Here is a 12,736-nt window from a genome sequence, read left to right as displayed (position 1 = left end):
AGTCACCATGTGGCAAAAATTTTTAAACTTTTTTTTTTTTTTTTTTTTTGGTGCTGAGATTGAACTCCAGCCCTTGCGCTTGCTTGCAAGGCAGGTGGCAGAACCATGTGCCAAATTCTCGGCCCCAATTTTTCAACTTTTTAATTAAAGGAAAAAAGCATGTTTAGTTCATGGGTCACTAGGATTGGAAGTTCCATTCGCCCCAGCTGTTCCCCTGCTGGGTATCTTCCCCAAAGAATTAAAAGAATCATACCACAGTGATATATGTGTTCCCATGTTCATAGCAGCACAATTCATGATAGCTAAAACTTGGAAGCAGCCCAAATGCCCATCAACAGGAGACTGGATAAAGAAAATGTGTTTTGTTTTTGTTTTTTTTGTTTATAAAATGGAGTATTTCTCAGCCATAAAGAACAAGAGATATTTATAGCTAAATGGATGCACGTTGAGGCCAAATCAATAGGACACACATGTAAATACTGAATAGTTTCTCTGGTGTGAGAAACTGAAAGTGTAAATAAGGACTAAAAGATAATGTGGAATAGGAAGAAAAGGTGCAAAGGGGAAGTAGGAGGGGCAGGGGAAAAGAAGGGAATGGAATTAATATGAGAAAAAGAAAAATAGAAACAGTCTTTGTAGATAGGAAGGGGTAGATAGGTTGAAGTGAGGGCAGGGCAATGGGGAAAAAAATAAGATGGATTATGTGAAGGCGCAAATTTCCAATGATTAATGTCATTATATTGTATACCTTAAATGTACCGATAAAATTAATTTAAAAGACCAAATTCCTAATTGCTTTTTAAATAAAATACATACATACTCAGATTTGACCAGTATCTGGGTACTACCCTGACAAACCACAGTTAAGAGTCTGACATGAGGTGACTAAATTGCTACTAAAGTTATCCTATATGCCAAATATCCTCTTGTTCTCTGCTTTGGAAGCCTAATCACAATTCAGAGATGACTGTCAAATAAAATGAGTGTTTTCACTGTTATGAAATAAAATGAGTGTTTCAGATTATAGTATCATTTAATATAGAAACAGGAACGTAATGTGTACAAACAGGTTCTTAAATATATATATTCTCCCTGGCTGAAATAAAGCATATTTTGTAAATAGTAGGCATATTTTAAGACTTGATGTAGTATTCTGATCTAACGGTTAAAAAATGTCAGAGTGCCAGGGTTTGACTCAGTGGTTCTGACACCTGCCTCACAAGCATGAGAACCCCGAGTTCAACCCCCAGGACCTAAAAAAAAAAAAGTCACAGAAACTCATGCTTTAAAACATTACTTTTAAATGTTGCATCAAGTCTTAATATGGTCAAACAAAAGAAATAAGAGCTTATAACTGCCTAAACTTTCTTTTCAGAGCCAAAGAGCCAAACAGCAATGTTAAGGTAAAAGGAAGTACAATATTTCCTTTGTTTTAAAACTTTCCTGTGCAAGGGGAAAATGTATGACTTCAAAACTAAGACAGCAATGATTTTTAATCAGTACAGAAGAAAACACTTCCTTAGATCAGAAGTAAGCAAACTACACTGTATTTCATTTTTACATGGCCTGCAAGCTCAGAATGGTTATACATCTTTAAATCTTAAAAAACATTCTGACACATAAAAATGACAGAGAATTCAAATTTCAATGTTCATAATGAATTATTGGAACAAAGCCACACTCATTTCCTTCCAAACTGTTTTGGCTATACAGTACTTTACCCTAGTACTAGAGTTGAATAGTTACGACACAAACCAGCAGCCTGTACAGAAAGTTTTCTCATCAGTACTTTATACTGCTGAGCAGTATGACTGCAAAATTCTCTTATTTACTATTTATCCAAAACAGGGTCTCAATACATAGTTTAGGCTGGCCTCAAACTCACAGCAATCCTCCTGCCTTAGTCTTCCAAGTGCTAGGACTACAGGGGTGTGCCAACATGCCTGACTTACATCTACTTTATTACATTTTACTGATTCCAGAAACAACATAGTGAATGTTTAAATATTAAACCTGGTATTTATAACCTGCAAAAAGATCCTCTCCACTTTGAAAAGATACCTGTTTCCATAGTGATTATATGGAAATATACATTATATTCTTGAAAGTATTAATCTAAGAAAAGTAGTATATTTAGATATTTGTAAAATATGTAAGACTCTGATATGTAATACCATTTTTAAAACATCAACTTTTTAAAATATTTTTAAGCATGGCTTTCTCTGACATTTTTTAATAAATCTTCATTCAACTCACAAATTTCCCAGTATGAAATTTCAATTATAGGAATTCCAAGTTTTACAAGGTAATATAAAAAGTGTGGCACGTAATTAAGCTTTCCTGATAATTCAAATCATGCCCATGGCCAATAACAATAAGCCTAGCCCACAACTCAAATGGCAACCACATCGTAACACTTTTTTCCCCTTCTCACAAAATTCTCATTAGCTCCCACACAGAGTTTGTTTCTGTGTGGGAAATATCCCCAAAAGCCTTGAGTTACATACTCTGTTATTGCTATTTTATAGGGAACACTGTAATACCTGAGAATTTGGACATTTGGGAAGTCCCAGATAAATCCTTTGTAAATATTATAAAGCTATGGAAACTAATTTTGTTAGGATGATACATTTGTACGGGCATAGAGGACTTGTAACACTATCAAGGCACAATAAATATGTACTAGCAATAAGCCTAAATCTATACGTTACAGTTGTTTCACTTAACGATTCTGTAATCTTTAAGTGCTCACTCATCAATCCTGCTATTTTATTCTGTTAGTTAACAAAATGATTGCATCATTTTTTCTGAATTTCTTGTGTTGCTACAGAAAACCTTTTAAGGTTAGACTTAACTTGAAATGGGACAGTACCTAAGACCAGCATGTGCAAATGTTGATTCCCGCTCGCAAGGCCTGATGACAAACCTCTCCTCAACAAGGAAAATAATTTGGCACCAATGTAAAAGAATACTAAGTGTTTGTTCAATATTTAGTTAGAGCCTGGCGTGGTGGAGAACGCCTGTATTCCCAGCACTCGGGAGGCTGAAGCAGGAGGATTGCTATGAGTTCGAGACCAGCCTGGGCTACATAGTGAGTTCAAGGTCAGTCTCAAGTGCATAGTGAGACCCTGTCTCAAAAAAAACAAAAAACAAACAAAACAGAGATGAAACCAACTGTTCTATGCCGAAAGGGTGTTGTCCAGCCTCTCCTTGCAACTGCTCTATAGTACAAAAGCTCACCTCTACTCCCAATGTGTATAAACCACTAGCAAAATACAAGTGCCTTGGAGTTAGACTCACTGTCTTTAAGTGGCAATTAGTCACCAAATATTATTGCCCGAAAGTGCCAGGCCTTGGGAGAGGGAGGTGGACTTCACTTCTGACCTAAAATATTAGTATTCCTTCTAACTACACACCTTATCCTAGGGAGAAACTCCTAACGACTATTTTTCTGCATCTCCTCATGGTTTTGGTGCCGTTTTAATGCCTCTGTAATGCTTTCATGCTCAGCAGCCTTTAAACCTCCAAACACCCGAAACCGTCCGGATGAATGGATTAGGACCCGGCTGGGCCAGCCAGAATTCGGCTCCCACCCACCACCAGCTGCGCAGTCTCGACCCAGGGAGGACACCCGCAGCAGGAAGCCCTCCACCCCGGCAGCCCGCAGTTGCACACCAAATCCTGACACCCAAGGCTCGGCCTAGCGTGGGATCCCGCCGGACAAGGGCAGCCAATGCCATCTCTTGCAGCCCCCACCCCCACTCCGCAGACGCCCCCCGGGGGCCGCAGCCTCACCTCTCTGGGTAGCCATGGCTTTCGCACAGCCCCTCTCGGAACTGACACGTATCCCCTCCGTTCCGCTTGCCCTGCGCGGACCTGGGGACCGCCCCGCGGGCTCATAGAGACGACGACGCTCGGCCTAGAGCGGCCCGCGGCTTCCGTCCCCTGTAGCTGTAATCAAGCCGGGGAATCCTTGCGCCTCCTGAAGAGACAATGAAGAGGTGGTCTGTACAGCGGAGTCAGCGGTAACGAGTGTGAGAAACTCGTTCGAGGAGTGATTCTGAGAAATTCAACCCCAGGCCGGCTAAGGAAGCGAAGTCGAGAGAGCGGAGCCTTGCCTTCTGGGAATTGTAGTCCTCACAAAGGCGATGAGGCGCAAGTAAAGATTTGCAGTTAGACTTAGTGATTCATTCCTGTCATAGATGTTGGAGAAGATCCCAGAATTCATAAAGTAACAGAAATTACTTTCATCAACGTTTATAACTTCTGCCACACTCGCCTCTTGTGTAAATTTAGTATAATTTATATATGACTCATAAGTCTTGTCACGTCAGGATTGTCATTGACTAGCCCAGACCTTCTAACTCTATAATCTTCAAACAACAAAAGGGCCTCAGAAATATTAAATGTATCAACAGGCACTCCAACCACTATAATCTTTACATTTACTAAACTTTGATTAGCATAAGCGAAATTAGAAATAATTCCTTGGCAAAGTGAGTGTTTAGGATATGTGGATTGGTTTAAAATACTATAAAAATACTTCAGCCCTTATGGGAACAAGTATACAAGATTTTGATGTGCCCAGTAGCCTCCATCTCCTGTAGCATGATTCCCCCACCAAATATTTTTTTCTTTTTAACGAGTTGAGGAATGAATCTTTTATACCACTGTGTTGTCATTATAGGAATAGTCTCCTCCGTTAACTGGGAAATTTAGCCTGCCTTATTAGCATAATAATAGGTGTTTCCAGGAGACTAGAGTTGACATTGTAATTTGATTAATCCCATTTTGGAACAATGTTAGATCTTCCCTTCTCTACCTGACTGAGTGTGCTTACTGGGGCTAATCACCTCTTCATGAAATTGATATAGTTTATACTTCTGAAATTATTCAGTTCCCATCTGTGTATGTACTTGTAAATACAGTTAAACATAAAACTCATATTTATACTTTAATTTTAAAGATTAAAATTTAATTTAAAATTTAAATATAAAGATTAAAATTCATATATTCCTTCTTTTGTTTTACAACTACTGCTCTATACACTTTCTTCCTTTTTTGGAGTATTACTGTGTTCTCAACTTACTTCAATTAACTATACATAATTACTCTTTTTCTAATGCTTAAATATCCAAATATGACCCTTGTAAACTTGCTTCTTTACAAAGTCTGATCAGCTTTTGGAAGAATTGTCTTTCTGGTAACAGGCAGTTCCAAACCAGTGTTGATTTCCCCCATCCAGTCATGGAATCAAATACACTTTGAGAAACCATAGGTCCTTCTAGGAGAATATAGTATTAGACACATATGTAAACATTGACCACAACTAATTATCCTTGGTCTCCCAGGGTAAAGACCCTGAGCTCATACTTTGATCTTCCCTTCTCTTTTCTCAGATGTTATTCCCTCTTAATTAAAAGTAACATTTTTCCCTTCTACCGTCTATCACCAAATACCCAATATTTTTGTAACAGCTTCCTACTCATCTCCCCACTCCAGAATCAAGAATCTGTAATGGTTTCCTAATGAACTACTACAGGAAGGCAAACTATTTCTTTGCCTCTCAAAGTTGTCCAAAAAGTATACAAAATCTACCCAACTTTATTTCCCTAAAAAATAGTCTCCCTATTCTCCCTCTTTTGTAATAATTACTTTACTGAACTCATTATCAACTTCCACCTTGACTGTTAAAACACTCAACCAAAACCCTGCTTCTAGTTTGTCTCTTCATTCATTCTTTCTAAACATTCATGCATCCAAGAAAACACTATACCAATGTCAGGGATACAAAGATGACTAAAACAGTTAAATTTTAAGAAACTCACTATCAGAATGAAGATGAACACTTAACTATACGGTATTCCTATTTAAGTGCCGTAGTAAAAGTATGAATAACATCCAACAATAACCCTAAAGAGGAACCAATTCTTTCATGGTTGATGGGAAAATCCTTCATAAAAATAGTAAAATTTGAAGTTTGAAGGCAAATAGAATTTCATGGCATGACTACAGAGTACATTCCAAGGGGAGGACATTTCAATAAAACAGATGGAAATGTAGACCCTTGCAGTAATTTAAACTATCCAGGTCCAGAACATTAAATAGTGCATGCTTTCTCTTATATAAGCATTCTACAAATAAATTCAAAATAAAAGAAGAACCAAAGTGGCAGAGTAGCAATCAGCAGCAAAATATAGCCTTTCCAGGAGCCAGAATGCAGACATTTGGAATATAACAAGTTGGCAAAGATTTTAAAAAAAACAAAAAAAAGTACATTACCAGGAATTGGGCGGGAACTGGAAAGAAAATGAGAAACTACATAGAAACTGGAGAATCAGGGCAATACAGAAAAAAGAATAAGCAGTCTGGACACTCACCCCAGTTCCCAGGGAGGAGGACTTGTCTCTACAGATTTAAGCAAGATCGACCTGCATGTAAATTGTCATGATTTTCATACCTGTACTTTTAAAAAATGATGGTAAAGATAGGCAAGTCTTGGAGAAGAGGGTAGGAAGCTATTACTAAGCATCACAAACTTGATTTTGTCTGTTAATTGACCTTCATTTAGAATTGTAAGATCCCTAAACACAAAACAGTGGCTTTAAGCCACTATCTGTGGTTATCTTAGGGCTGGAATTAGAATACCCAAAAAAATGAAAATATCAAATCCAAGTTGTAAAGCTAGGATATGAGGCAATCTGGCTGCGACATCTGTCCTCCATTGACTGCCAGGGTTGATTTAGCTGATCTGGCTAGGCAGGTGTCCCCTTCCTCCCTCACTGCTCCGTGTGTGTCCTTCCCAAAGCTGTGTGGAAGAAGACCCTCTTCAAGGGTATTTAGTAGCTGTGTTCCCCTGCTAGAACCTGCAGACAAGCTCTCAATTTGAAAAACTAAATTTGTTCTTGCTCTTTACTGTTGTTCTTCACTTTGTGATATCTATAGAAAATAGATTTTAAAGCACATTTGTGTTACAGTTAGCATTTAACCTACATAGAAAACAAATTATCCAAACATCTTAGTAAAAGAAAATCACCTTGAGCAGAAGAACTGCTATATATAAATCACAGATCTACTCCTGCCCTGTTAAAGGCAGTTTAATAAGCCCTCCATCTGGAACTGTTCGTTTCCATGAGTTGGTATTAGAAGTATGTAAAATTGTATCTCTAAAATTTAGATATCATTAATTCACCATGGGGTCAGGTAAATAAGACAAAGGAGTAAAGTGGGAAGCCTATAAGGTAGCAGGAACTGGGTTGGAGAGTAGAGAAGAAGTACTTGTCCTGTGATGGGGAAAAGCTACTACTTACACAAATGCCAAGCAGATGTAGCTACATAGATATTCTGATTTTTTTTTTTTAGAGCAGAAATCTAGATTTTATGTAAAACTTGTGGGCTTTTGTGCCAACTCTTCCAAACAATAAAGTTTCATCATAAAGCAATGTAATCTGTGTTAGCATTCACTAGTTAATAAAGCTGAAAAAGCTTCAGTTTTAAATTTTTAATTTCTAACATTAAGTGTGATTTTAGAAATAGGCCTTCTAGACCAGTGACAATAAACTTACAGTATATAATCAAAATGGCATCATAATTTCAATCATATTGCTGCCAAACTTTCTCTAAAAGAAAAAAAGACACATGGGCAGAATTTTACCTATCATTTTAATAGAATGAAAATTGTTTTAGAGAACATAAATTTCAGTTTTTTGTAGCAGTTTGACAGTATATGAGAATCCAACAAACATTCACACAATCAGCGAATGTGCCACCCCCAAAAACTTAATTTTCATGGATCTAAACCAAGGAACGTCTTTGAAGATATCATCTTTAGGTTTCATCAACAGCTCTAGTTAAGTTCACCTTGACCCCATGGGTTACTTTGCTTTGTCCACCACGAAGGCCAGAGATGTAAATCTGGGGCCTGGGCACTTGTGTGCCATCTTCCCTCATGGTCTGGCTGCCAGCATTTTTGGAGGGGTACACCTGTGAACAATTTTCTCTTCTCATATGACTGAGATCAGTCTGTACTGAATGAGTAATTTTCTGACGTAAATTGGCCTAAGTGGAAACAGAAAACAGAAATTAAAATTTCTCTAAAGAATAATTTACAGTATTATCAGACACTAATTAATATCTATCACCTCAATCTGCAAAGAAATTAATCTTATAACAGCAACTTTCTATAAACTATGAGAACACTAGAAAATCTAGGCTATCAGAGAAAAATAACCTTTACTCAAAAGTGGAAAAATATATAAAATGATGAAAATGAACCCCCCAAAAATATACTAGATTCACAGTTACAGTGAGCTCAACTATTTGTTAAAAATAATCTTTTAATTCCTTTGTTATACTTTCAATTCATATAACTTGGATTTTCCCACACTTGCTTTATTTTTTTAAGATAAAATTTTTAGATTTATGAAATCTTTACAAAATAGGCTTCGCCCTTAGCTTTTAATATAAAAAGCTCTGATGTTTTCAATTTATGTTTTACATTATTCTTCACCTTGCTTACTTTCTTTATGGATTACTAGTAAACATGAAGTTGAACAGATCACATAGGCTGGAAAGCAAAAAAGAGCTAATAAAGAGGATGGGGGTGTGTGGCTCAGTAGTACAGCACTTGCCCTGGGTTCCATTCCCAGCACCATTAAAAATCATAAGTATTGATGAGGTTACAAAGGTCCAGAAAAAGCTCACATGGCATTACAGCATGAGTGAAGAAGAGAAAACATTTCAGGGTAATTGAGAAACCAAACCATTCCCAGCACACACACTGCTTATTGTCTACATTTATATGACTTTACTATTCCATTCAGTAGCATAATTTTACTATTCCAAGAGATTCTTGCCGAATCAAATAACTTGACTGTTCACTACATAAAAGTTGAATCACTTTTTCAATACATGGGATTAAACACAAAGTCTCTCACATGCTTCATAAGGAGATCTACCACTGACCTATGTCCTCACCCCCTTTGGGTCCTTTGCCTCAAAAATCTCACCTTACTCTTCCCATCAAGGTTTGACTGATTTTTCTCTATCCAGTCGTAATCAAATCCTTAACCTATTTTAGGCACTGAAAGACCTGCCTCGACAAACTTCAAATTCTCAATAAATTATGCATTTGCCATTCTTTCTTTGGAGGTTATGTTTTCCTTTAAGGAATAAGCAATAAATTCAGCTTTATCTCATCAACAGATTGGGTTGGTAATACTCAGACAGCCTTGGCATTCAACATGATGCAATACTCAGGGACCATTAGATCTCAGGTGAGAATAAAAACCAAGTGGAGTCTGAGGAATGGGAAGAGAGAGTTCAGTCAGTATAAAGTTTAGCCCCTCGGACTACCCCATTCTCTTAGCATTTCCAGGCTATACCTATTTTGTTCTCTCTTCCTTTTTTGACCTTATCCATCCACTGTTTCCCTCTCTCTTTGTCTGTTTGTATCTGAAGACCAACTTCAATATGTCACCTCATTTAATTTAGAAGTTATATTTCACTTGTTATACTATTGCCAAAAGGGGTACTGAAATATTTTAGTGTATCAGTATCACCTGCTGGCCTATTATCCCCCGATAGAACAAGGTAGTAGGATATATGTTAGCCAATAAATGTATGATGAACTCATGTGAGTTTTGTAAATACAGAACAGACTATGGAGAAGTGGGCATTTCTACAAAAGATTAACTAGTAGGAATGCAATGGAACAATGATCTGGAATATATGTATGGATCCTGATCCTGCCTAGGAAATCAGGGAACTGAAAAACCTACCACCAGAGAAGGTAGCCATGAAAATGTAGTTAGTGAGAAGCCTGTCACAGATTGAATATACCAACAAAACAAAGGCCAAACCACCTATGACAACAGAACTCTGATTCACAGCCTCTACATCAATCAGTTCAGGAAGCCAAATCACAACTTCTGTAGTGGTAGCAATCAGCCCAGACCGGCCATGACGCTAACACCACCCACTTTCACCCCACGTCCCCAGCTCAAGAGCATCCAGAGAAAACCAGATATGCTCACAAAATCAATCACAGAAAATACTCTGCGTTAGCGTGCCTCCAGTTTCCCACGTCATCAACCTCCAATCAGAGAACATTTGAAGCTTTTCCAGCTTTTCTCGCTGTAAAGCTTTCCCATTTCCCTGCCTGGGTTTTTTGTTGTTGTTGTTGTTGCTGTTTTTTCAGTCTGCCAAACACAAGTCAAGATGGCTAAATCCCTTGCTATTGTAAGTTCTGAATGTTCTCATTTGGCCTTCATTTATTTCCACACCTAAAGAGATAGATTAAATATACTAAGAAAAGGCTACAGACATAAATTGTTAATCTCATCCATATTATAAGTATCTGTTGTTTAAGTTACTACCACAAAAAGGGGCAAGCTGAGGGAATTCAAATTGGAAAGGGATAAGTTTCACAGACAGTCTTTAAGGCTAGGTACCCATTCTGATTAAGATGACTGAGAATCAAAAGGATGAGTGAGACCACTGTCTGGATAGAACAGGTTGACAATAAGACCAGACCGTAAGATTTAACCAAAAAATGCCCCCCATTGGGACTAGGCTTTAAATGATTAGAATTAGAAGTTGGTTAAAATCTGAGTTTTCAAACTATTAAATACATACATAATCATTCTATTCACTGGCTGATATCACTTGACAGTAATTTCATGCTTCTGTATTTCTAAAATCAAAAGCCAATTTTATAAAGTAAAACTGGTATATTATAAATTATGTTATTTTGATGTCAGCAAAGAGTTCTGAACAGGATGCATTATTTTATATAAGTAATTTAACTTACAAAAATCTATGAGCAATAGCATATTAAAATTCCACAACCTATGAATAATTTTAGAAAATATAGTTATTACAAACCAGTTTTATAGCTTTTCTTCTTAGTTCCCACTCATTCCACTCATATGATCTCACAACTGTTGGTGGCAATATGTGTGTATCTGTTTGTGTGCTACTTTCACACTTTGTAATTGGTTTTACATAATGTTTGTCAACGTCTCTCATCTAAAAAAATGGAGTTTTGCAATTAGTACTTGTAAAACAAAAACATTACAGATAAATATTTACCTAAAACTGCCAACAAAGTAGACAGAACTTTAGAACATAAAATATACTTGTAAATATCAACACAGAAAATAAACTCATAATTATTCAACTGAATGGAATTATTTTTCTGAGCACTGTGACTTCATGAATGATTTTGTGAAGTTAATGTAAGAAATGTATTTTAGAAGGTGAAAACATCCCTCATGCCCATGTAAAATGCCCTTCCTCGTGTTCCACAATTGGTAATGTAAATGAATAACTGGTTACAAACTGATAGAATTTTAAAATAATTATTACATTGGTTTAAACTATCAAAACCTCTTTAGGCCACACCCATGCATTCATAGCACATTTAGCAAAGTTTTGAGGGTTTTTTGTCTACTGGGCACCCAAAATTAAATATCTAGTAATTCCAGTCTAACCAGGATAGAGTTGTTCTAGATATGATGTCACTAGAGAGTGGGAAAGTTTGAGGAACTGGCATCATGATAAAGAAGAGGAAGAAGACAGTAACTTCTTTTTCCAAAATCCAGTACCAGATAATTATGAAGTGCCTAGCACTGGATATAAGACATAGCTTCTGCCTTTAAAATTATAATATATATCATAATTGTTGATAAAAACACAAAAGGTAATTAGCTGTATTGTGCAATACAAGTAAATAATGAAGCAATAAGCCTTGCATGGGATATAGAAGGAGAAAACTCACTCTCATAGGTATTGTCTACATATGACACCTTTCCAGTTGTCACTTCTAGGCTTTCATTTGTCTTTACTATTTTACAGCTCTATAAAATTTTAATAACAAGATCAAATAATTTTTGTCTATAAATATGTAATGTCTCTCCTATTTTTAGAGATTCTACTGACTACCCTTTATATCCATATTGCCTTTATTTACACATTATTTGAACATATCTGATCCACAATGTCGTTTTTTAGGATTCTCTCTCTGTTTTTTGTTTGTTTGGTTTTTTGAGACAGGGTCTCACTATGTAGTTCATGTTGGACTTGAACTTGCTATGTAGCCCAGGTTGGCATCAAATATGTGGTGATTCACCTGCCTGAGCATCCCAGGTGCTGGGATTATAGGCATAAGTACCTCACCTGGCTCAGGATTCTTTTTTTGGGGGGGTCAAACTCAGGTCCTTGCGTTTGTAAGGCAGGCGGCAGAACCACTGAGCTAAATCCCCAGACAAGCAATCTCTTTTAAACTAACTATAACATCTACCAGATTTCCTCACTGATTAGTGAATAGATAATACTCATTAATGCATTTTCATTTTAAATTTCCCTGATAAATGATTTTGCCCAATTTTTTAAAAAAATAGCTTTTAAAAAGTGAAAGGCTAGGGTATAGAACAGTTCTGAGACCAATATGTAACTCATTGTCTTTCGGACACTGAGAGGTCATGGTAGGAATGAGTAGAAAAAGGCATTTACAAAAAAATATGCCAGGCCAAGAAGTTTCAGTTCCATCTACAGATAAAACTCTAAATTCAGGGTAAATGGTAAATAGCATTGTTTCAATTTGAAAAGAATCTGATTATTAAAATGTTATGAATTAAAATGTTCTGAATTTCCCTTTCATAATTTTTACACAGTTGTTTTTCTAAATTAGATTTTTGTATAACACAGTATCTGAGTATAGAAATATATATATATA

At 36.6% G+C, this 12,736-nt stretch overlaps 3 protein-coding genes across 7 annotated transcripts in view; 1 reads left to right on the top strand and 2 right to left on the bottom strand.

The window, feature by feature from the left end:
• Positions 1-3,807, top strand: part of Rars2 (arginyl-tRNA synthetase 2, mitochondrial) — a 104,282-nt gene extending 100,475 nt beyond the window's left edge. For both annotated transcript variants that reach the window (XM_033763379.1, XM_010633274.3), the window contains one exon: positions 3,511-3,807. In XM_033763379.1, the coding sequence (XP_033619270.1) occupies positions 3,511-3,807 (297 nt within the window). The remainder of the gene's footprint in view (positions 1-3,510) is intronic.
• Positions 1-3,875, bottom strand: part of Slc35a1 (solute carrier family 35 member A1) — a 23,152-nt gene extending 19,277 nt beyond the window's left edge. The window contains exon 1 of the mRNA XM_010633268.3: positions 3,796-3,875. Coding sequence (XP_010631570.1) covers positions 3,796-3,811 — 16 coding nt within the window. The 5' untranslated portion in view covers positions 3,812-3,875. The remainder of the gene's footprint in view (positions 1-3,795) is intronic.
• A 3,842-nt stretch (positions 3,876-7,717) lies between these two features.
• Positions 7,718-12,736, bottom strand: part of Cfap206 (cilia and flagella associated protein 206) — a 52,272-nt gene continuing 47,253 nt past the window's right edge. For 3 of the 4 annotated variants that reach the window (XM_010633277.2, XM_010633276.2, XM_010633275.2), the window contains exons 12-13: positions 10,885-11,028; positions 7,718-8,058 (exon numbers count right to left, since the gene is read on the bottom strand). In XM_010633277.2, the coding sequence (XP_010631579.1) occupies positions 7,828-8,058; positions 10,885-11,028 (375 nt within the window). In that variant the 3' untranslated portion in view covers positions 7,718-7,827. The remainder of the gene's footprint in view (positions 8,059-10,884; positions 11,029-12,736) is intronic. The other variant, XM_010633278.3, reaches the window with a different exon arrangement.

Source organism: Fukomys damarensis, unplaced genomic scaffold (genome assembly GCF_012274545.1).
Source record: "Fukomys damarensis isolate Sample0158 unplaced genomic scaffold, DMR_v1.0_HiC HiC_scaffold_14, whole genome shotgun sequence".
Taxonomy (NCBI): domain Eukaryota; kingdom Metazoa; phylum Chordata; class Mammalia; order Rodentia; family Bathyergidae; genus Fukomys; species Fukomys damarensis.
This window is presented reverse-complemented; position numbering and strand designations above follow the sequence as displayed.